Below are 22934 nucleotides of genomic sequence, written 5' to 3' on the forward strand. Positions count from 1 at the left end.
GTATGAACTTCTGGCTTATTTGTATATCATTATTCTTTGATTTTTAGGCTTCTAACTGTGGCATTGTAGAAAGTATCCTGAACTGGGTGAAATTTAAGGCTCAGACTCAGCTGAACAAGAAGTGTTCGTCAGTAAAATATAGTAAAATCAAAGGTATTCCCAAACTGGATGATGCAAATGATGCTGGTAAGATTCAGATTTTGAAAAAAGATTTAAGTTTTTATTTACCTAGTTACAGAAAATTCTCATTTTCTGCATACCTAGGCTACAGGATTTTATTTTCAAAGTACAATTTCACTCTATTAAGATTGCTCCTTGTACCACATATTACTAATTTTCAGGGAATAGGAATACAATAAAATACATAATATTTAAACAATACTGAGCATAATGTAATGATTCTTACTGTCTTTCACTATCATCATTGTGATTATTAAGTTTTCTGGCTTTATTTTTCTCATTGGTAAAATTGAGGAATGTGGAGTATATGTTTTTCTAAATTTCTCTCAGGTGGCAAACATTCCCTGGAGTGTACACTGATACTAACAGAGGGAGACTCTGCCAAATCGCTGGCAGTGTCTGGATTAGGTGTGATTGGACGAGACAGATACGGAGTCTTTCCACTCAGGGGAAAAATTCTTAATGTCCGAGAAGCCTCTCATAAACAAGTATGTATTTTTTTATATATATATATATGTGTGTGTGTGTGTGTGTGTATATATATATATATTCCCACATATAATATATATATGACATTTTCATACTTTACTAAAATTGTTGAATTTTTAGATGTGAATTATGACTCACTTTTTGTAGATTTCAACATTTTAAAATACTTTTGATTTTTCCTTTACATACAGATCATGGAAAATGCAGAAATAAACAATATTATTAAAATAGTTGGTCTACAGTACAAGAAAAGTTATGATGATGCAGAATCTCTGAAAACTTTACGCTATGGAAAGATTATGATTATGACTGATCAGGTTGGTTTAAAGTGGCCACATATTTAAAACTTGTATCTTTTTTCAGATTTTTCTTTTGATACTTGTTTTATGAGACTTGATCCAAGATGTACAAGTGAAAGTGATTGTACATCAGAAAACATTGGGGAAGAAAACATTGTTTAATGGAACTGTTTGTTTGAAGTACATTTTACATTGTCTAATTTATTGGGAAACCATCTTTTTAGTTAGTTATTTAAAAAAATGTTCTAAAATATAATAAATATGACAAGAGGAGAACATACTGTAGTACTATGGGGTTGAAGCCTACCTATAACTAGGAAGGAAATGATGAAATTTACAAGTAAGAAAGATTAATAAATAGGATAATGGTTACTATATCTGTATTATGGCATAATTGGGGATGCACAAAATACTAGGAGGACTTGAATAGTAAAGTGGCAGTAACTAGGAAAGAACTAGAAAATTAAAAAGGAAAAATTTCATATGCATCCAACTGCTTTTCTCTTGTGTATTCTAATTAAAGAAAAAATTTGTAGAGAAATTTTGCAGAGAAAATTTTCAACTGAAAAACATGCTATATAGTGTTAAGCAAAAATTGAGCAGTTTTTGTATCAACAGGAGACTTGTGAATGCCTGTTTTCCATGGATTTTGTCTTTCATTGCTCAGGGAAATTGCATTATAACCATGATTTATCCTTAAATCATTCTTTTAGTGAAATCTGGGTAAACTATAAAACAGATGTAATGATAATATATTATCTAATGATAGGAAGATTCGGTCTATCATTAACTATTATTGTTTGTTAGGATTTTAAGAAAAATTCTTTATTGTGATCTTAAGAATAATATCTACTGTTTTGTAAAATACAGTCAAAATTTGAATGGAATTTTGCCTCGTTGATGCATTCATACATTTAAAAATTTGGTTATATAAGTAATTATACTTCATAAAATCATTATAGCTCTCTTTAATAACATTTATTTAGGATCAAGATGGATCTCACATAAAAGGCCTGCTTATTAATTTTATACACCACAATTGGCCATCACTTTTGAAGCATGGTTTTCTTGAAGAGTTCATTACTCCAATTGTAAAGGTACCATTTACGTTAATATGTTTTTATACTGTTGTCTTTAAGGGTAGCAGAAAAACTAATTTTTTTTATTAATTTAAGGCAAGCAAAAACAAGCAGGAACTTTCCTTCTACAGTATTCCTGAATTTGATGAGTGGAAAAAACATATAGAAAACCAGAAAGCCTGGAAAATAAAATATTACAAAGGTTTGTGTTTTAAAATGTTTAAATTTTGTGAAACTACTACTTACATGAATATATTTTTATTAGAGCATTATAAAATATTTTGAAAGTCTCTTTTAGACTTTAAAATAGTTACTGCTGATTTTTAAATACTTGTAATGGAAAATTTTATGGGGAGCAGTATAATGAGCTCCCCATGTACTCAACAGTTACCACTTCATGGACAGTTTTGTTCCATCTAAACTCTTCTCATTGCCACCCTATTAGTTTGGAATAACTTACATACATGGTATTATTTCTATAATACTTTAATATGTATCACTTAAAGAATTTATTTAAAAAGTCCATAATACCATTATTATATCTTTCTCTAATAACCTAAAACATTCAGTCAGTGTTAAAATTCCCTTGTTTGTATTAAACATGTTTGTAGTATTTTATTTTACTTCATTTTATTTTGAGTCAGGATCCATACGAGGTCCACACATTGCATTTGGTTGATAAGTTTCTTAAATCATACTATATTGTTTTTATTTTCATATTTTTTCTTAAAATGTATTTGTTTACAATGTTGGATTGTTTGTCCCATACAATTTCTCACATTCTAGAATTTGCTGAGTATCCCTATAATTTCATTAAATATGTATCGTGTTCCTCTGCCTCTTTATTCTCTGCTAACTGGTATTATACCTTGAAGGCTTGATTAGATGTGGATTATATTTATGTGGCAAAAACATTTAATAGGTGGTGTATACTTATGTCAGGAGCCATTAACAATAGTACCATGCTTTTTATTAGATCTCCAGAACTTAACATCTTATAACTGACATCTCCCTGTTCCCCTCTCCCCCCCAGCCCCTAGCAACCACCATTCTACTCATGAGTTCTCCTGTTTTAGTCCCCACAGAGAAGTGAGATCATACAGAATTTATCTTTCTCTATCTGGTTTACTTTATTTTTATTGTTTAATTTGTGCAGGGTTGGGTACCAGTACAGCTAAAGAAGCAAAGGAATATTTTGCTGACATGGAAAGGCACCGCATCTTGTTTAGATATGCTGGTCCTGAGGATGATGCTGCCATTACATTGGTAATAAAGCTGATTTTTAAAAATCTGTCCTAATATCCATCCCCCTATCTTTTATATGTTTCTTTTTAGTATGGCTTTTCTGTAGTAAAGCTCTTGAATTTTATGTCCAAATTAGTTAATTTTAGTTATTTCCCTCCTCGGCAACCTCCTGATTATGCCCTGTTTTCATAGTCCTTTAATTTAAAGACCTCTGTTTAAATGTATTTTTGATAAAAATGTATTGGAAAAAACAAATTTCCCAGAAATTAATTAGTTATTATTTGCCTCTGTAAATTTTAATTTCATAGTAAAATTTATTTTATTTTATTTTATTTTTTTAGTTTTTAAAATTTATTTTATTTTTAATATGTAAAATCATTCTCTGGAATCTTTCAGGCATTCAGTAAAAAGAAGATTGATGACAGAAAAGAATGGTTAACAAATTTTATGGAAGATCGGAGACAGCGTAGGTTGCATGGATTACCAGAGGTTAGTCATACAGAGTGGTGTGATCTGGGGGAAAAAAGAGACTAAAACTGATACAGTGATAATGATAATATTGCTATATAACTTTTCTCTTAGCAATTTTTATATGGTACAGCAACAAAGCATTTGACATACAATGATTTCATCAACAAGGAATTGATTCTCTTCTCAAACTCAGACAATGAAAGATCTATACCTTCTCTTGTTGATGGTAAGTAGCTGCCATTTAAAATTTTTTTCTCATTTTTGTATATTATCAAGTATATTTTAAACTCATGTACTTTAAGTGATCCCTGTAATAAATTTAAAAATCCTGAAGTTGCTTTAGAGTTGCTTTCGTAGGACCGAAATCTTTTATATTTCTTAATTGGAATCTTTTAAAACCCTTTTTGAGTTTTTGAGAAAAATTAACTTTAAGGCAAATTTTAAAAGCTTTTGTCCCAAGTTGATTGCAGACTTCCTCAAATAAATAGTAAAATGGGATTTTGATAACTTCTAAACTATTTATGAGAGACTAAATTTTAAAAACAACTTTATATTTAACTTATTTTACTTGAAAAAGAAATTTAGAGTCTGCTAGCTAGTAATTAGAGCAGATATTGGTTTTCTGTCTAGCACTTTTTAGTTTTCATTTTAAAACTTCCAGCTAGTTGATCTTTGTGTTCCTTGGTTTTTCAGCTAATAGCAGATGATTCTACTTGTCCATCAAGTTCTAGCTTTAAGTTATATCCCTTTTGTGTTTCATTCTAAATTGGTCTCAGATGCCTAAACTACTATGCCAGTAATTGTGTGCCTGTTATTTTACTTGTGTTAATTTTGCCTCCTCAATTAGATTATAAAGTTCTCAAGGAAAGGGGCCTTGTTTGTCATCCTCTTGTTTCTGCAATGCTATGGGCCCAGGATGGTGATGATGATAGCTAGCATATCCTGAAAAGTTGATTACTATGTTCCTTGGTCTAGAGCAAGAAGAATGATAAGGAAGCAGAATGCTTTGCTTGAATTATCCCATGTTATCCTTATGATCACCCTATTAGGAAGGTAATTATTTCTCTTAGAATGATGAGGACACTGAGACTTACTGGGTTAGTAATTTGCACAAAGGCACATGTTAAATGGCCTAGTTGAGAACAGTATCCAGATTAATCAGATTCTAAATGCTGCATCCTTAACTACCACAATAGATCTTTATTTATAAGGGTTAACCTGATTTGCGATGCTTTCATAATAGTTTCAGATTCATTGATGGTTTGCTGCTACTTTAGTCATAACTGACATTTTGGACGTGTGACTGACTGTTTGGAATCTCCTATGACAGAAGTTTGCTGCCACTGAGCACTTCTTTAAGACCAGAAGGTGGTCTTTCAATTGGTACTTCACTTTTGAAATAGACCGAGATGCTACCAAAACCTGTTTGTACTCACTTTGTTATAGAATCTCAATTATTTTTAGTCAGTTACTTTTCAAAAATTAAATATATCTTTCCTTTTCTTCCTTGAATATATAGCACATTTTTGTCAATAAGAAACATTACAGCTATTTTAAGTAATATTTTTAAAAGAAGATTGTTCTTTTTAAAATAGGCTTTAAACCAGGCCAACGAAAAGTTTTATTTACCTGTTTCAAAAGGAATGATAAACGTGAAGTAAAAGTTGCCCAGTTGGCTGGATCTGTTGCCGAGATGTCTGCTTATCATCATGGAGAAGTAAGCATTAAGTTTGGAATCAGGCATGAAGAATGATAATTAGGCATAAGTATTTTTATAAGGTCTTTGAAAATATAAAAGAACTGAGAGTTTGGATTTTAATGAAAATTAGGGCATACATATAGAAAGTTAAACATTAGAATATTAATGTTATATTCTATTTCTCTTCTATAGCAAGCGTTAATGATGACTATTGTGAATTTGGCTCAGAACTTTGTGGGAAGTAACAACATTAACTTGCTTCAGCCTATTGGTCAGTTTGGAACTCGGCTTCATGGTGGCAAAGATGCTGCAAGCCCTCGTTACATTTTCACCATGTTAAGGTGACAGTTTGCTGATGTAATAATATAAGGTTCTATTTGAAGTTTGTTGGCACTAACAAAATGTTTAATAGAATTATAATTATGGAGAAATATTGTGGATTCTTTTGAGGGTGAATGTTGTAAATTATTTGATAGTAAATAGAATGAACTTTGTTGATCTAAATTTTTATAAATTATTTGTGAAACCAATCCTAATGAATGTAAGGATTTTTTCTGACACAATTTTACTTTTTAGGCTGAAGATGTGTTTTGTGATTTAGTCAGAGTAAGGGGCAATTCTTAAAAAGTTATTTATCAATACTAAGAGTTTAGGTAGGTAAGTATAGAAGTAAAATTGGGTTATTTTATTCTGGCTTTGTGCCTGAGAAAACTATATTTGGTAATAAGGATAGGCAATTCACTGTGAAGAACTTGTAACCAAAATTTTAAAAATGCATTTAAAACATTTTTATTGCTGACACTTACAGATGTTCCCCATTTCCCCCTCCTTTGTCCCCTCCACTCAGTTCTGCCCCCCACCCCGCCTCCTTCACCACGTTGTCTGTGTCCACGGGCTGTGCATATATGCACCCATCTTCTTGGGCTAATCTCTTCCAGTTCCCCTCACCCCCCGCCCTCTGAGATCTGTCAACTGTTCCACGTATTTATGCCTCTGCCTTTATTTTGTTTGTCAGTTCATTAGATTACACATATGAGTGAGTTCATATGGTACTTGTTTTTCTCTGGCTGGCTTATTGCACCTAGCATAATGTTCTCCAGGTCCATCCTTTTAAAAAGATTTTTTGAAATGTAGTTTTTAATTATGTATAACATTTTATTTCTGAAACCATGACATTTCTCCATATTTTTCTTTTCCCTTTCATTAGCCCTTTAGCAAGACGGCTTTTTCCTGCTGTGGATGACAACCTGCTAAAATTCCTTTATGATGATAATCAACGGGTGGAGCCTGAGTGGTATATTCCCATAATTCCCATGGTTTTAATAAATGGTGCTGAGGGCATTGGTACTGGATGGGCTTGTAAACTACCCAACTATGATGCTAGGGAAATTGTGAACAATGTCAGACGAATGCTAGATGGCTTGGATCCTCATCCCATGGTAATTATTTATAATTTATTTGCTTATATTGTTTATTTAACCAATGATAATGTATAAACCACAAAGTCCAGTCATTTTAGAAGAGTAATGGAAATATTTTTATTTTAGGATGTATTATAGACAATAACCACTTTATTAGTCTATAATTTGATATGTACTTTAAATAAAAGATATAAACTTTGGAAAAAGCCTGAAGATAAGGTTAATGGGCAGATAATATTGAAATTTAAAAATACTTCATATTTCAGGCTTTCATATATCTAAAGTATGCAGAGAATAATATTTTTATGACAAAATTATATAACTTTAGGATTTGTTCTGAAATTACTGAATTATATTAGCATTGTAAGGATGCTTAAAAACCCATTGTATATATTTTAATACATCTCTATATTTTTTAGTTTTGCCCTTACATCATTAACTGTGTTTTAGGTTCTTCTCCCAAACTCCAAGAAAAACCTCTCAAAAAAGTGTCCATTCCTCTTCCACATGATTCAAAATCATCTGGAAATTTTCTTTTTATCAATGATACACTTAATTAAAGGTCTATTTTTATTACAAAAATGGTAGTGCTCATTGTAGAAGATATAAATAAGCAAAGAGGAAAATAAACTTCTTAAATCCACCATGTAGAAAAAAAACAACATTTTTTTAAAAAGATTTTATTTATTTTTTAGGGAGGGAAGGAAGGGAGATAGAGATAGAGACAGAGAGAGATGAAACATCAATGTGCGGTTGCTGGGGGTTATGGCCTGCAACCCAGGAATGTACCCTGGCTGGGAATTGAACCTGGGACACTTTGGTTCCCAGCCCGCACTCAATCCACTGAGCTACGCCAGCCAGGGCTAAAAAACAACATTTTAATGTATTTCTCTTCAAATTTTTTTCATTTCTGTATTTTAAAAGAAAACAAAAATTATGTATTTGATTTAAAATGTTTTCCTCTTAAATACTTTGCCTTAAAATATTTGTGACAGAAGCATCAAACTACTTTATGATTATAGTGTTTATTTTAATTCTTTCAGATATATTTAGAAGTATGTAAGTCCATGTATTTGATCAATGCATGCTTGTTGTGTGCCTGATCAATCTATCTGCCTGTCTACCTAGCTGTCTATCTGTCTTTGAGACACTGTGCTAAGTGGTGAGATAAAAAACTGTGATCTCTGCCTTCAAAAAGATAATCTTTATCAAGATAAGACATTGGGATTGAAGTTTACAGGGACAAAGGATAGTTGCTCAGTGTGCCAGAAGAAATGTCCTATGTTGTATGATTAACTTCTTTTGATATAATAAGTAAGAAATTTAGAAGAAGGAGGGAGCACTTGTAATTAGGCCAAGAAAATGAGTAAGATTTATATCAATGAATGGGTTGTGGGTAGCTGAATATGTGTAAGGGCTGCTGGATGGAGTGAGTGAAAGTGAGAATATTCAAAATATTCAAGCAAAATGTGGAAGACGGGTAGTGGTCTGGTAGGCAAACCAGGTAGAATGTTCGGTTGGGTAAAGACTGGAAGGCTTTCAAATGGACATCCAAGCAGTTTGAATTGAAAGGATTACTATTCTAGGGGGAAGGAGGTATGGAGGCAATAGGCTGGGGGATAAAAGTAATATTCTAGGGGGACTAGAAAAAATGATGCTAAGGTTTTGAGATAGGGTGATATTTAGATTATATTAACAGAAGTTGTGGATTCAGAAGTGAGTGATTATTTGGAGAGGGACTATTTGAAGATAAGGAAATGAGTTTCAGTCATGTTCACCTGTCAGTAGCAGAGCCTTAAGGTATTTTTATTTTTATGTGCAGCTTCCAAACTACAAAAACTTTAAAGGAACAATTCAAGAACTCGGTCAGAACCAATATGCCGTCAGTGGTGAAATATTTGTGGTGGATAGAAACACAGTGGAGATTACAGAGCTTCCAGTTAGGACTTGGACACAGGTTAGTATAAGTATGCGAGTTGTCTGTGAAGAGGGATTGCGTTAAACCGTCCTTTCTGATTAGAATATGATTCCAACTTTGTTTTCCCTAAGTCTGTATGTATAGTGTTTAAAAACTCCCACTTTTGACCCATTCCGTTGAGTTTGTGCTTTGAATATTCAATTAGTAATTTTAAAGTTTTTTTTAACTTATCTAAATGTAGGATAAACTTAAGCTAGCTTTTAAAGATATTATTATCTTTGTCTTGGAATGAGTAGAGGAATATGTAAGAAATAGTTTTTAACCCTTATAAATATGGTCAATGAATCCGTGTCAGTATGAGCTATTACAAATCTAAAGGGGTATGCCTGTATCATCTCTCATCAGGTCTAGTTGATGTTATTGCCTTTATATGCTCAGCCTTTCCCTTGCCCTTAGGAGTATGAGAAGATCAGAACCATTATTTTGGATGTGTTCTTTCTCTATTGAGATCCCCATCTGTTGTCTTCTCTAGTGACTGAGCAGGAGATAACAGTGATGGAGATTTCCTTTTTTACTCTCCGCAGGAACTGAGAATTTTAAAAAGTCATTATGACTTGGGTATGAGAATATGAGTGTGTGTCATGAAAAGCTTTACTTATTTTTAAATCTTTTACAGGTATACAAAGAACAGGTTTTAGAACCTATGCTAAATGGAACAGATAAAACACCAGCATTAATTTCTGATTATAAAGAATATCATACTGATACAACTGTGAAATTTGTGGTGAAAATGACCGAAGAGAAATTAGCACAAGCAGAAGCTGCTGGATTGCATAAAGTTTTTAAACTTCAAACTACTCTTACTTGTAATTCCATGGTAACTGTTTAGATTTACTATTAATTTATTCTTTGTTGCATGTTATAAGTTGGGTTTTTGTTATTGGTTTCATGATGGAAGTGGCTATAGTAAGTCTGAATGCACCCCCACTCTCGTACATTTGCTGTAGAATCTAGAGGTATATTCAGTTCTTTTCCTTTACATTGCCCATTACTCTTAATCCCAACTCTGCATTTGTGCATCTGGGCTTGAAAACAAAGGATACATGCGCTGACCAAAAGTTGTGGGAGTGATTATTGTGGAGTTTTCGTGTGTTTTATGCCTGCCTCTATTAGCATTTTAAATATGGAGTACTTACCTCCTCATAACTCTAATCTGCTGAATTAAATTTGTATATTTGTTTATTTATAACTGGGGAGGATGGTAGAACATTAATATGTATGATTACCCTTGTTCCATTCCCGATTAGCTTGTAGATTTAAAGAAGAGTAAAAGAAAAAAATCCAGCAATAGTACAGCATCTGTAAAAAAATGTGCCATAATATGTCAAGAAAAGCTGATGGAAAAAGTAGAAAAAAGATGGAAAGTAAAATTTTCAAAAAAATTTAGGAAGTTTAGGTGAATTATAGCACAGTTATAAAAACAAAAAAAAAGAGAGGTGAATGAGTATATGGGAGAGAGAACTTTAAATTTAATTATTTAAAACTTAAAGATAGACTGTTCAGTTTTAGTTTGAGAAAAAATTTTAGATGGTTTTCTAGCTACATTAAATAAGAACCCTGTTTAAGGACCTATTTTTACCTTTCCAAATTATTTCTATTTTAAATATTTTCATGGTTTTGAGAATTGAATTTATCAGTTTTCTGGAGTCACCAAAGGAATATTTACATTAATGAGCTTAATAGTTTCGGTTTGTTGAATGGCTTTTAGGAGTGGTGTGTGTTCATATACTTGTATTATTAATTTAGATACTGTAGCTGTCTCTTCAGTTAAAAATACAAGTACAGATTTATATGTACTTCAAAAACCTTGTCTTGCTTAGGTACTCTTTGATCATATGGGATGTCTGAAGAAGTATGAAACTGTGCAAGACATTTTGAAAGAATTCTTTGATTTACGGTTAAGCTATTATGGTTTACGTAAGGAGTGGCTTGTAGGGATGTTGGGAGCAGAATCTACAAAGCTTAACAATCAAGCTCGTTTCATATTAGAGAAGATACAAGGGAAAATTGCTATAGGTAAGATGCAACTTTTAAACATTTAAACATTAGTTAAAATGGAAAAAGTCTTTATTAAATAGAAGACATTTTTATCAGTAGAATATAAACAAATACAAATTGAATCTCTTTTCTTGATCCTAACTTTATTTTTCCCTCACATAGAGAATAGGTCAAAGAAAGATTTGATTCAAATGTTAGTCCAGAGAGGTTATGAATCTGACCCAGTGAAAGCCTGGAAAGAAGCACAAGAAAAGGTAATCATTTGCAGAACAAGACATTCAGAGAAGCTTTTAAAAGCAACTTCCAAAACAAATAAAAAACCCAACCCCTAAAATTTAAATTTAATACTGCTTAAGGTGCTGAGTTGTCTGTTTGGAGACTGAAGTCTTCTGTTTATCCACAGAACAGATACAGTACAGGAATTTGCAGTGCACACCTACCACAAAGCACTGTGCCAGTGTGACTCAACCAGGGCCTGGAGAAATGACTCCAGGTGTGAGAAGGTAGCTCAGTCTCCTTGGCCTTTTTCTGAGCCTGCCATTAAAGGGTGTCAGTTATGGTGGTGGTTTTTGTGAGGTGCATGTGTACTATCTGGGAACTACACTGGTAGCACATATCATTTCACACTGGTCAATGGGCATAACATGGTATCTAGTCACCATTCACTCGATCTGGTTTCAGTTTATTTTGGGAGGAGTAGAGACAAAATGTTCAATATTACCGTACTTATTGAGCACCATTTATGTTCTGTCCTGTGCTTACATCTTTGGCTGGAGATTTAAACCCTAGAACTTCAGATTAAACGTCTGATGTTTTAATTAAATTGTCCATTTCAGATCATAAAGTACTAATATTAATTCAGTTAATTGAAACTTTGAGATGCCCCTCAAGAATTAGTTTCTTGCTGTCATGAATAATTAAGAGAAAATTTTAAAAAGACAGTACAGCATTGTGATTGAGAACACAAATGTACAAAAGGAGGAAAATTGAAAATTATTAACTTTTTATTCTTAGAATATTGTGTACATATGATACTGATAATGTTAGCCTCTTTGAAATACAACTGATTATGTGACATGACTTGAGCTGAACCTTTAAACTTCCCTACATTTATGAGTTCTCAACCATAATGTTTTTCAGATTTTTCATCAAACTACATTGAAATGCTACTTTCATTTACACTACTATAACTTTTTCTATTTTTAACAGATAATAGAATGCTATATATTAGAGTGAATAAAGTTAAAATGAACTATATATATTTTTAATTGTGTATTAAGATAATAGACTCAGTACTTATTTGAGGAGAAAGGCATAGGATGAGTTTGGGAGCGTTTAGAATTAAGATGCACCAAGCACTTTGTTTTCCTTTTAATGTGTTTTATTGCATCCTTAAACCCAAAATTATAGTTTATAAACTACTTGCCCTTCGGTATCACTGTTGGTTTAAATTGTATCTTAAAAAAAGATTAACTAGTTAGGTAATAAATTTAGTTTAGCTTAGTTTTAAAATATGTATGTTTAGAGTTTCAGAATGCCCTTCTGGTGCAAACAGACTTAATGGGTAAAACCTAGTGCTTGGTTTTAATAATTTCATTGACATGATTAAAATCTCTTCCACATATTGATCATGGGTTCATTTTGGGGGTTCAGGTAACAAAAGGAGCTACCCTTACAAGCATATCCTATTGTGCAGAATTGGAGAAGAGATAGTTATAGATAATTAGTATATTATAGTTTTTTTCAAAAACATAGTAGAATTTGGTCATTGGAACTTGAGAAGTTTTTCTTTATTTCTGAAAGTATTCTTAGTGACCTTCATGTTCATAATGATACATACACATATTCTTAGAGTGCTCACTAACCAATAGTACTCTGGGTGTCATCAAAATCTAGGACAAATAGATTTCTAGTGTGGGTTTAAACAGGATTTTATAACACTCGAATAATATTTTAATTGTAGCATAACAGCCTAAACATTCCATACCAACACACTCTTCCATGACGATTTTTTTTTTTTTTTTAAGATTTTATTTATTTAATTTTTTTTAGAGAGGATAGGGAGGGAGAAAGAAAGAGAAATATCAATGTGCGGTTGCTGGGGGTCATGGCCTGCAACCCAGGCATGTACCCTGACTGGGAATCGAACCTGCAACACTTTGGTTCGCAGCCCGCGCTCAATCCACTGAGCTACGCCAGCCAGGGCCCATGACAAATTTTTTAAAAACTGTAAGGAATTTTAAATTCTAAAAAATTTTATAAATTATCACAAGTTATCTAGATACATATTAATCACCTGTCAGCTGAACTACAGCATTCCTTATTTGGCTACTGTTGCTTAATTGAATTTATAGTTTTGTTTATGTAATGAGGCATTTTGCTTTGCAATTTTTATTTTTATCTTTTTGCTTATAAAGTATACTTACTTAAACAGGACTTTGTATGTATACATTATTTTACTGAACATTTTAAATTAAATTGTAAAGTTTTTCTTTTTTGGTTACCAAAAGTGAACTTTTTGTTTTATGGAGTGTCATGGTTAACTCAGTCATTTAAAATTATCTGAGTGCCTTAAACAATTTAGGTGCAATTAAATTAAGAGGTAATGGCTGTTATTACTTTAAAAATTTCAAGGCGATATCACCTACAATTTCTGCTAAATTCATTGGATTTTGAAATTATATATTAGCATGAGGATTTCTTATTGCAATTCTTTCTATGAAAACGACCTTATAAATCAAATTTTAGAGTAGCCCATATAATTCTTAAATTCTTAAATGATGCTTCTTAGTCCTTACATGGCTAGTCTTGCTTTAGAGAATTTTTATTAAGAATTCATCCTTATAAAGTGACTATATCTTAGCATATTTAGTATAACTGTAAAAAATTTTTCATAAGTGATACTTATTTTAGGTTTCAAATTATTCATTCACTAATATAAAAATCTGATAAAATGCAGTGATAAGACACTAGTTTCATTGTATTAATTTTAATATGTGGTATCTTCTCATTTTGTGATTTATAGTGCCTGGCAGAGCAGTTAATTTTTTATCACATTCCTAGATAGATAGGGACTGAATATACCACTTCTTTGGAAGACTTAGTATACATTTTTAGAAAATGTAAACTTTTTATAGGAAATATATACTTTTAGGTAATTTTACAGATAATCTAAAATAACACCACCAAGTGAAAATGTAACATTAAGAGTATAGTATAGCATTAGTGGAATTTTTAAATCAGTATTCAGTAAAATTCAACAATGATTTGATGCTATATATGACTTTAATATAAAGTTTATTATTTTTTACAGGCAGCAGAAGAGGAAGAATCACAAAACCAGCATGATGATAGTTCCTCTGATTCAGGAACTCCTTCAGGCCCTGACTTTAATTATATTTTAAACATGTCTCTGTGGTCTCTTACTAAAGAGAAAGTTGAAGAGCTGATTAAACAGAGAGATACAAAAGTATGAATTTTTGTGGGTTAAATAATTTGAAATTATTTCAGTATTGTCCGAATGTTTTTTTCTTTTTTCAAAAATAAGTATTTTGATTTACCGCTTATACATTTTTAGATTATAGGATATTTAAATCATGCTACTTTTTTATCTTAGGGGCGAGAGGTCAATGATCTTAAAAGAAAATCTCCTTCAGATCTTTGGAAAGAAGATTTAGCAGCATTTGTCGAAGAACTGGATGTAGGTTAAGTCTCTGTTAAGACATATTTAGAAAAGTAATGTTCATGAAATGAGAATGAAAATTCTTTTCAGTTAAATGATCTCAGTCTCCTTCAACTCTGAGGTTAATCTGTGTGTACGATGCATGATGATTAAGCTTCTGTGAAGTTAAAAAAAGAAAGTTGTGTCTGGTATAGATGAATGTATGAAGCTATGGAGTTGAAAATTAGATTAAATTAAATACTAATACTTTCTGTAAGTAAAAATTTCTTGAGTTCAAATTAGCTTAATGATGATTCAGTTTAATGTTCCCCCCTTAAAGGCAATATATATATAATATATATATAATATATATATTATATATATATATAATACAATATAGGTACTTTATTTTAAGATTTTATTTATTTATTTTTAGAGAGGGAAGGGAGGGAAAAAGAGAGAGAAACATCAATGTGCGGTTGCTGGGGGCCGTGGCCTGCAACCCAGGCATGTGCCCTGACTGGGAATCTAACCTGCGATGCTTTGGTTCGCAGCCCGAGCTCAATCCGCTGAGCTACGCCAGCCAGGGCTAATATAGGTACTTTGATTTTCAGAAAGTAGATTAGTCTCTTTGGGATTATAACAAAAAATTTTAATATTTTTTGATATAGCTTATTTTTCTCCAAGTAGAATTCTAATTTTAAAAAATGTAGAGAAAGATATAAAATGTAAACATTTTCTAAAGTGGGTATTTCAGTTAACTCGCAATTTTAGATTAAATTAATGTAGCAGTATGAGCATCTGATTCTGAGTAGCACAAGGTAATTATTTATTGTTACTCATATGACAATTATTTTTGTGTTCTTTTTTACTTTTTATTTATATCGTTAATTTATTATCCGCATGGTCTAGATTTCTTACCATGGCCTAAGTCAGAATTAGAAATATTATAAATGAGTGTGGTATATTAGTTCCCTTAGTAAAATTTCTGGCATATTTTAGATGAGATTGGATGTGTTCAGCATGGTATGGCCATAGACTGACTTCTGGCATATTTTAGTGGGTTTTCTTAATGATCTTTCAACTGTCACAAATATAAATAGACCTTGATTTATGCTTTGCTTTTATTGAAAATTAAGTAGATTTTTAAAATTTGAGACCTTTTTATTCTGCTGACTTATACATTTAAAACTTAATATTCATTAAATATGAAATAATCACATATTCAAAGGGAAAGTATTGTTTCTGATTAATATTAATGATATTCTAATATTTCTTTAAATTTGATCACTGACCATTAACATGAGATAGAAAACTTTTGTGTTTATGTCAATAAATTTCCTTATTATTGAAAAGGTACCACTGAAAACAATACCAGTGAATAATCTACTGTTTCACTTTTAATTTGCCACCTTATTTTATTATTTGATAATTAGTAAAGTAGATTCAAACAACTTATTTTTTTCTAGATATGTATATTTTTTACATTAGACAGATTTAGATTTAAATTTCATGTTAAATTATGCCATTTAAAGTCTAATGATACAATTAACTGAATTTTTTTTAAAGATTTTATTTATTTATTTTTAGAGAGAGAAGGGAGGGAGATAGAGAGAAACATCAATGTGCGGTTGCTGGGGGTTATGGCCTGCAACCCAGGCATGTACCCTGGCTGGGAATCGAACCTGGGACACTTTGGTTCGCAGTCCGAGCTCAATCCACTGAGCTACACCAGCCAGGGCTAACTGAATCTTTATTGTATGTTGGCACTGCATCCTGAGAGTGACTCCCACCCTCCCCGAAAATGAGAGAGGTTATTTAATATTAGCCTGTTATATAGATGAAAGTCCTGAAGCTTAGAGAGGTTAAGTAACTGGCTTAGAGAGAAATTATATCATTATGCTTAAGAGCAATTACTTATCCAGTTTCTTCATCCATGAATGATGATCACATGATTTTTAATACCTAGGGCATAGTAGGCTTTTTATGAATTATAAATGTTGTTTCACGAGGATTTATAACTAATAAATGGTAGTGCTAAGATTGAAGTCCAGATCTGTCTGATTTCAAAGCTTATGTTATTTCTGTTAAGCTATCATGCTATAAGGATTTCTTTAAAGACTTTTCAGGAGATTAAGATGGCATGTTTAATACCTTTCAAAGCTTGCTAATTATTTGAAGGAATAATTTTATAAAAGAATTTTAAACATCAATTATAATTAGTTCCTCATTTAAATATTATTACATAGAACCTGCTTAGTTCAATCTAACTATATTCGCCTTTTAATTTTCATACTTTCTGACTTCGTTTGTGAACAATTTTCTTCAAGTTTTTTGTTATGGCTAAAGCAGTAGTAAAAAATAGCTTCATACTTAACAGAACTGCCTTTTTGTATGATTTATTAGGATTCTGATGATACCACATCATGAGAAATCTTGATTCCATAATGCAGCATAGGACTCTAGAATAGGAAGGGGCCATTTAAGTCGTTCAATTACTTTGCTCCTGTATTACAAATGAGAAGCCAGTTAGACAGCATTGGGCCTACAGTGCAAGTCTTCTACTTAGAGCTATTATTTGTCCAATTATTTTAGATTACTTGAAAGGAAAGCTTTATTCCTTACTAAGTGAATGCAGTTAGTTTTAATTTCTTACACAATAGGGATTGTCTTTTCTAATAAGTTGTTTGTGTACCTGTTCTCCCCCCACCTCCCTTGTATACTTATATTTCAGAAAGTAGAAGCGCAAGAACGAGAAGATATGATGGCCGGAATGGCTGGAAAAGCAGTAAAGGGTAAAGTTGGCAAACCCAAGGTGAAGAAACTTCAGTTGGAAGAGACAATGCCCTCACCTTATGGGAGGAGAATAGTTCCCGAAATCACTGCCATGAAGGCAGATGCCAGCAAAAAGTTGCTGAAGAAGAAAAAGGTATGATATATTTCTTGCTTTAGCTCACTGGCACACTCCACCTTCAAAATGATGTATATATGTATTTTAATTTTACTATGTACTTAAATAACGCTACATTTTGTTTCTAATACAGTCATTTGTGATAGGAAATCATTTGTGCTATGAGAACAATTGATCCATAGAAGGAAGATGTTAGCCAAGGACCCACATGGAGAGCTACCTTCTTGGTTCCATTTTTAAAATGAGAGACAGAAATACTCTACTCAGTAGCATTTTAAATTAAAATCATGGAACAACAAAAAAAAATATTTATCAACTTTAAAGTACAAACTTTAAAGTACTGTGTATGACCAATCAGGAAAGTTTTGCAGCAGAAAGGGTCTGTTAGGCTGTTAAAATAAGCTGTCATGTTTTACTGTTTGTTTTTACTGTTAGTTAAAAAATCATCAAGCACATCCTATGTCACTGACATTGATCATGCTATTGAGGATTTAAAAGTATGAGACTCAACTGCCCTCCAGCAGATAAGCAAGAGTTAGCTCATCAGGAGGAGGAAACATTGAAAATGCTGTTCAGAGATGAGGAAACAGGAAACATGTTCTGAGAAAGACTAATTTTTCTGGGCATGTTGATTTTAGAACACAAGGGATATATAGGTAGATATGTCTGACGGTCTAATTAGAGCTTGGGAAATGAGCCCAAAGAGCTGGAGTGAGAGATTGGAGAGTTCTCTGTACAGAGCTAATGGTCGGAGTTATGGGAGCATTGTGATATCAGAGAGATCATTCTCTTCTCCTGTCCTGATAAACCGGGGCCTTACTACTTCCATCTTACCTGGCTCCCCACCACACGGTTGCACTTAAACATGCACTCGCTTTCTGCTTAGGGAAGTGTTTTCTCTCCTCCATAGTTGGTGTTTGTCCGGTTCTGTTTTCAGCACTGTTCTCTACACCTTACATAGTCAATAGTTCCCTTGAGTAATGTCATCTATGCCCAGAGCTTTTTCCACTCACACAGTGACTCTTAAATCTATGTCTCTAAGGGTTTCAGTAGTGCCAGGCTGTTACCGAACCCTGGCAGTAGGGGTCCTACCACTTCCCACCAACAGGTAAAAGCTCTGGAGGCATAGTTTGGTGGAAAGGAAAAGAATCTTTTTTTTTAATTTTGAATACAAAATTAAAATACAAAAAAATATATTGGTAACAGTGTTAATGGGGGGAAAGGCCAGAATATGACATCAAAAATAGCTATTGGGATATTTGTATCACAACTACTACATAGATTCAAGAACTGAAAATAGCACAAGAACAAAAATCTGTAACAAAAATGTTTACAGTGTTGAATTAAGCTTACCACAAGCAGCTCTCAGTTATGACTGTTATCACCAAGGTCATTGGACCAGACAAATATCCCTGTTCTCTGAAACACATGCTTCACGTTACAAAAAGTAAGATGACTACCACAAAGATATTATTGAAGAAGGCACATAAACTTTGGTCATTTAGTTTTTCTCCCTCTATTAAACCACTGACACTAACATTTTAGTCTGATAGGCCTTCACTGGAAGTGGTACCAGGCTAGTCTAGCTATTTGAATGCCCAGATCCTCTCAAACTCAGCATTTCTGAAATTGGACTCATCAGCCTAATTTAAAAGTCACTCCTTCCACCTCTGTGCCTTATCTCAGTTAATGGCACTAAGACCCATCACTAACATTGGCTAAAATCTGGGAATTTTCCAATATAATCAGTACCTAAATCATGTTAGCTGCCTATGAAGCAATTCCAAAATCCACCTCCTTATTTCGGTTCCCATTGACACTATCTTAGGAGATTCTGTTTTCTCTGAGATAATTTAAAGCAGTCATCTAATCATGACTTCTGCCTTTCTTCACTTTATTCCTGTCAGCCTTGTCTCTTACTACCAGGGGAGTATTTCCAAAAAGTCTGCCTATTATACAAATGCTTAAAAACTTTTAGTGAAAAAAAATTTTTAGTGATTCCCCACTGATTACAGATTTCTGTATACACTGATTTTGCTCCTGCGTGCCTCCCTGTGTTTCTGTATGACTAACCTTTCCTCTCACGTTGCCTGGAATCCTAGCAGACTATCTGAGCTTCGCTAAGCAATGTGGTGATTCATGCCACTGTGTCTTTTGCCTTTGATGCTCATTCTTTTGTCCTTCTCCTCACCCGGCAAATGTGATTACTTTAAGACTCAGTCAGAAAGGTCCCTTCATGGAGTCTTCCCTGACCCTGCTCTAGGCAGAGTTGCTCAGTTCTCCCCATGGGTCACTGTTAGACCTCCCTCTATATTTGTTATTTGTATAGTAATGACTTGTTCTCTCTCTCAGCTTTGATTTGTAATGCCTACAGTGTATGACTTGTGTTGCTTATTTTCAGTTAATAATCTGAAGATTTTTTTCTAACATATAGAGACCAGAGCTATACCAACTTAGTTTGCAGGTACCGTTTGGTGTACTTAGCTATTGGTCTGAAAGTCCTACTGATGATCAGAAGTGGCCTTCTTATTTTTATGGTTGCATTTAAGTAACTGTCATCTTATGGTGTGTACCAGATTACAGTAGTAAGCAATACCATTCACTACAAATAAATAAAATAAAATAAAATATGGTCTGATCAAAGTCATCTGTTAAGACCTCAATAGAAGTACATTTTATTATGATTATTTTATTTTAATTGTTGTTCAAGTGCAGTTTTCTGCCTTTTACCCCATCCCATCCCACCCCCCAGCCCTTCCCACCTCCCACCCGTTTCCATTGCCCTTGTTTTTGTCCATGTGTCCTTTATTCCTGCAACATTTTATCATTTTTTACTCATGTAACATGAAGAAGCAATCTATCAGCTGAAAAGGCAGCTCTAAAATACATGGTGTTAATTTAACTTTTATTATTATTCATGGCTTGATTTTCTTTTCAATGTGTAGGGTGATCTTGATACCACAGCAGTAAAGGTGGAATTTGATGAGGAATTCAGTGGGACACCTGTAGAAGGTACAGGAGAGGAAGCACTGATCCAGACGGTTCCTGTCAATAAAGGTCCCAAGCCCAAAAGAGAGAAAAAGGAGCCTGGTGAGGATTTATTTGAAAGTTTTTTTATGTGAAAATCTGTATATTCAAGGTGTTACTAGATTCTTTTGACTGTTTTTTTTCTAATAGTTTAATGTCTCCAGTGTTCATGAACATGTGTTATTGTATAATGAACTTTATAACAGTTTTATTTTTGCTAATGGCATTTGTACAAGTATTATACATATTTCATTGTTGTTCTTTTGGTTTTAGGTACCAGGGTGAGAAAAAGAAAAACACCTACATCATCTGGCAAACCCGGTGCAAAGAAAATGAAGAAACGGAATCCTTGGTCAGATGATGAATCCAAGTCAGAAAGTGACTTAGAAGAGACAGAGCCTGTGGTTATTCCAAGAGATTCTTTACTTAGGAGGGCGGCTGGTATTGTGATACATTTTATATTTATTTTATATTATAGTTTGATTAAGTTAGTATTACTTACATAAGTTAGTATTAGTAGTATTACCAATATTACTTAAGTACTAAACCAGAAGTTACAGTTCACAAAGACAAAAATTGCTTTACAGAATGATCTTTTCTGACAAAGTTGGCCATAAACAAATTTCCCTAAAATGAATCATGTTTTTAAAAAATTTTTGTTAAATTTATTGGGGTGACATTGATTAATAAGATTATATAGGTTTCAAGAGCACATATCTATGATGCATGATCTGTATATTGCATTGTGTGCTCACCACTCAAAGTCAAATCATTTTCTTATTGATGTTTATTACAAAGGTTGGTTTATATTTCCTCCACAGTATGAAGATTTGGGTCAAAAAATGTATTTTGGTAGTATACCAAGAGTGACAGGTCAATAGAAGTACTTCATAGCCTTTTGTTTAGTTTTCTACCCCACATATCTGAAATTTCCCCTACTTTAGAAATGTGATTCCATGCAAATAGCATTATTTAGATAACTACAGTCATAGAGTTAGGCTGCACAGTCCCATTTTGTTATTGTATATTGCTGTTAAGCATGTGATTTGATCCTGTCTGAATTTTCATTAACTTGAAGTCTTCAAGTAATTAAAAACTGTTGAGTATCCTATTTTATAGACTTCTCAATGTTAAGTCCTGATTTACTTACTATGAATGACATGTCATTATGTTTGTTTTACCTCTGGGGGATACTTTTCAAATTATATGTCAGGCCTTAAGTTCTTTGGCTCTCTAATCACAGAGTGATTGAATTTCTTTTTATAATGTGAACAGGTAGTACAATATATGCAAATCTTTAACATATGTAACTTAGTTTACATAAAAATTAAATGCTTCAAAACTGTTCCATGTATCTGGAATGAAGTAAAAACTTACACAGCATCCAAATGATTTTAAAATTTTATTTTATTGTACACTCTAGAAATTATAGTAAAACTTATTTGTATTATACCAGTGTGCCTTCCCATGGGTTGGTACCTTTTTTTATACATTATATTAAATTACTGTCTTGCTAATATATTGAGGACTTACCGCTATTTTTCTCATTCATCTGAAAAATCACTCTGTTATTTTGTAGTAAAACTACTATGAATAGAAGAAGATAGTTTTTATGCAAAAGGTTAAGAGAAAGATTAGCACTTTTTAAAGACCTGTAAAATTTGTCTTTTGTAATTGAAGATATGGGAAATCTTGTATTTGTAGTCACTTTTACAGTGGCAATAAGACTACTTTCCTGAGTAGTATTTACATGTGACAGGCAACATGCTAATAATCTTATCAGTTTATACTTTCCTAACATATGCAGCATTACCCCATAGCCTCCTGGGAAGTACAAGATAGGTGTTAACACCATCAAAATAACTGAGGCTAAAGTTGTTGGCTTTCATTCTCTAAATGCTTGTCTTTTTTTTCTCTTGAATGTTTCCAGAGGTAGCTGGAATATTTTTCAAATGCATTATTCCTCATAATATTCCATGTGGATAAAGCTGGATTTTATTTTAACATCCACTTTATTCTTCCACCTTTCTCCTAGCCGAGAGGCCTAAATACACATTTGATTTCTCAGAAGAAGAGGATGATGATGCTGATGATGATGATGATGACAATAATGATTTAGAGGAACTGAAAGTCAAAGCATCTCCCATAACAAATGATGGGGATGATGAATATGTTCCTTCAGATGGCCTAGATAAAGATGAATATACATTTTCACCAGGCAAATCAAAAGCTACTCCAGAGTAAGTAATGAAGTAACTGCTATTCAGTTATATGATGCAGTTAGTTGATGAGTCTCTCTTTAAGAAATTGTTATTCTAGGTAAAGTCCTCCATATGAAGCAATAAATTTGGTTAATGTTGCAGGTGTTTACATAACTATTGCTATACTTTAGAACAGAGTTGGCAAAATTTTTTCCATAAATGGCTCGATAATAAATACGTTAGGTTTTACAGGCCATAAGAAAGCCATAAACAAT

General features: G+C 32.7%; 1 protein-coding gene across 2 annotated transcripts in view; it reads left to right on the forward strand.

Annotated features, from left to right (window-relative positions):
* TOP2B (DNA topoisomerase II beta) overlaps positions 1–22934 on the forward strand; it is a 63244-nt gene that overhangs the window by 31647 nt on the left and 8663 nt on the right. For both annotated transcript variants that reach the window (XM_036030591.1, XM_028517837.2), the window contains exons 11-31: positions 48–186; positions 511–668; positions 861–986; positions 1955–2065; positions 2144–2249; positions 3204–3313; positions 3689–3781; positions 3875–3989; positions 5359–5480; positions 5655–5803; positions 6670–6901; positions 8706–8840; positions 9478–9678; positions 10682–10877; positions 11022–11113; positions 14173–14328; positions 14476–14559; positions 17255–17449; positions 20377–20521; positions 20732–20899; positions 22494–22698. In XM_036030591.1, the coding sequence (XP_035886484.1) occupies positions 48–186; positions 511–668; positions 861–986; positions 1955–2065; positions 2144–2249; positions 3204–3313; positions 3689–3781; positions 3875–3989; positions 5359–5480; positions 5655–5803; positions 6670–6901; positions 8706–8840; positions 9478–9678; positions 10682–10877; positions 11022–11113; positions 14173–14328; positions 14476–14559; positions 17255–17449; positions 20377–20521; positions 20732–20899; positions 22494–22698 (3038 nt within the window). The remainder of the gene's footprint in view (positions 1–47; positions 187–510; positions 669–860; positions 987–1954; positions 2066–2143; positions 2250–3203; positions 3314–3688; positions 3782–3874; positions 3990–5358; positions 5481–5654; positions 5804–6669; positions 6902–8705; positions 8841–9477; positions 9679–10681; positions 10878–11021; positions 11114–14172; positions 14329–14475; positions 14560–17254; positions 17450–20376; positions 20522–20731; positions 20900–22493; positions 22699–22934) is intronic.

Source organism: Phyllostomus discolor, chromosome 7 (assembly GCF_004126475.2).
Source record: "Phyllostomus discolor isolate MPI-MPIP mPhyDis1 chromosome 7, mPhyDis1.pri.v3, whole genome shotgun sequence".
Taxonomy (NCBI): Eukaryota; Metazoa; Chordata; class Mammalia; order Chiroptera; family Phyllostomidae; genus Phyllostomus; species Phyllostomus discolor.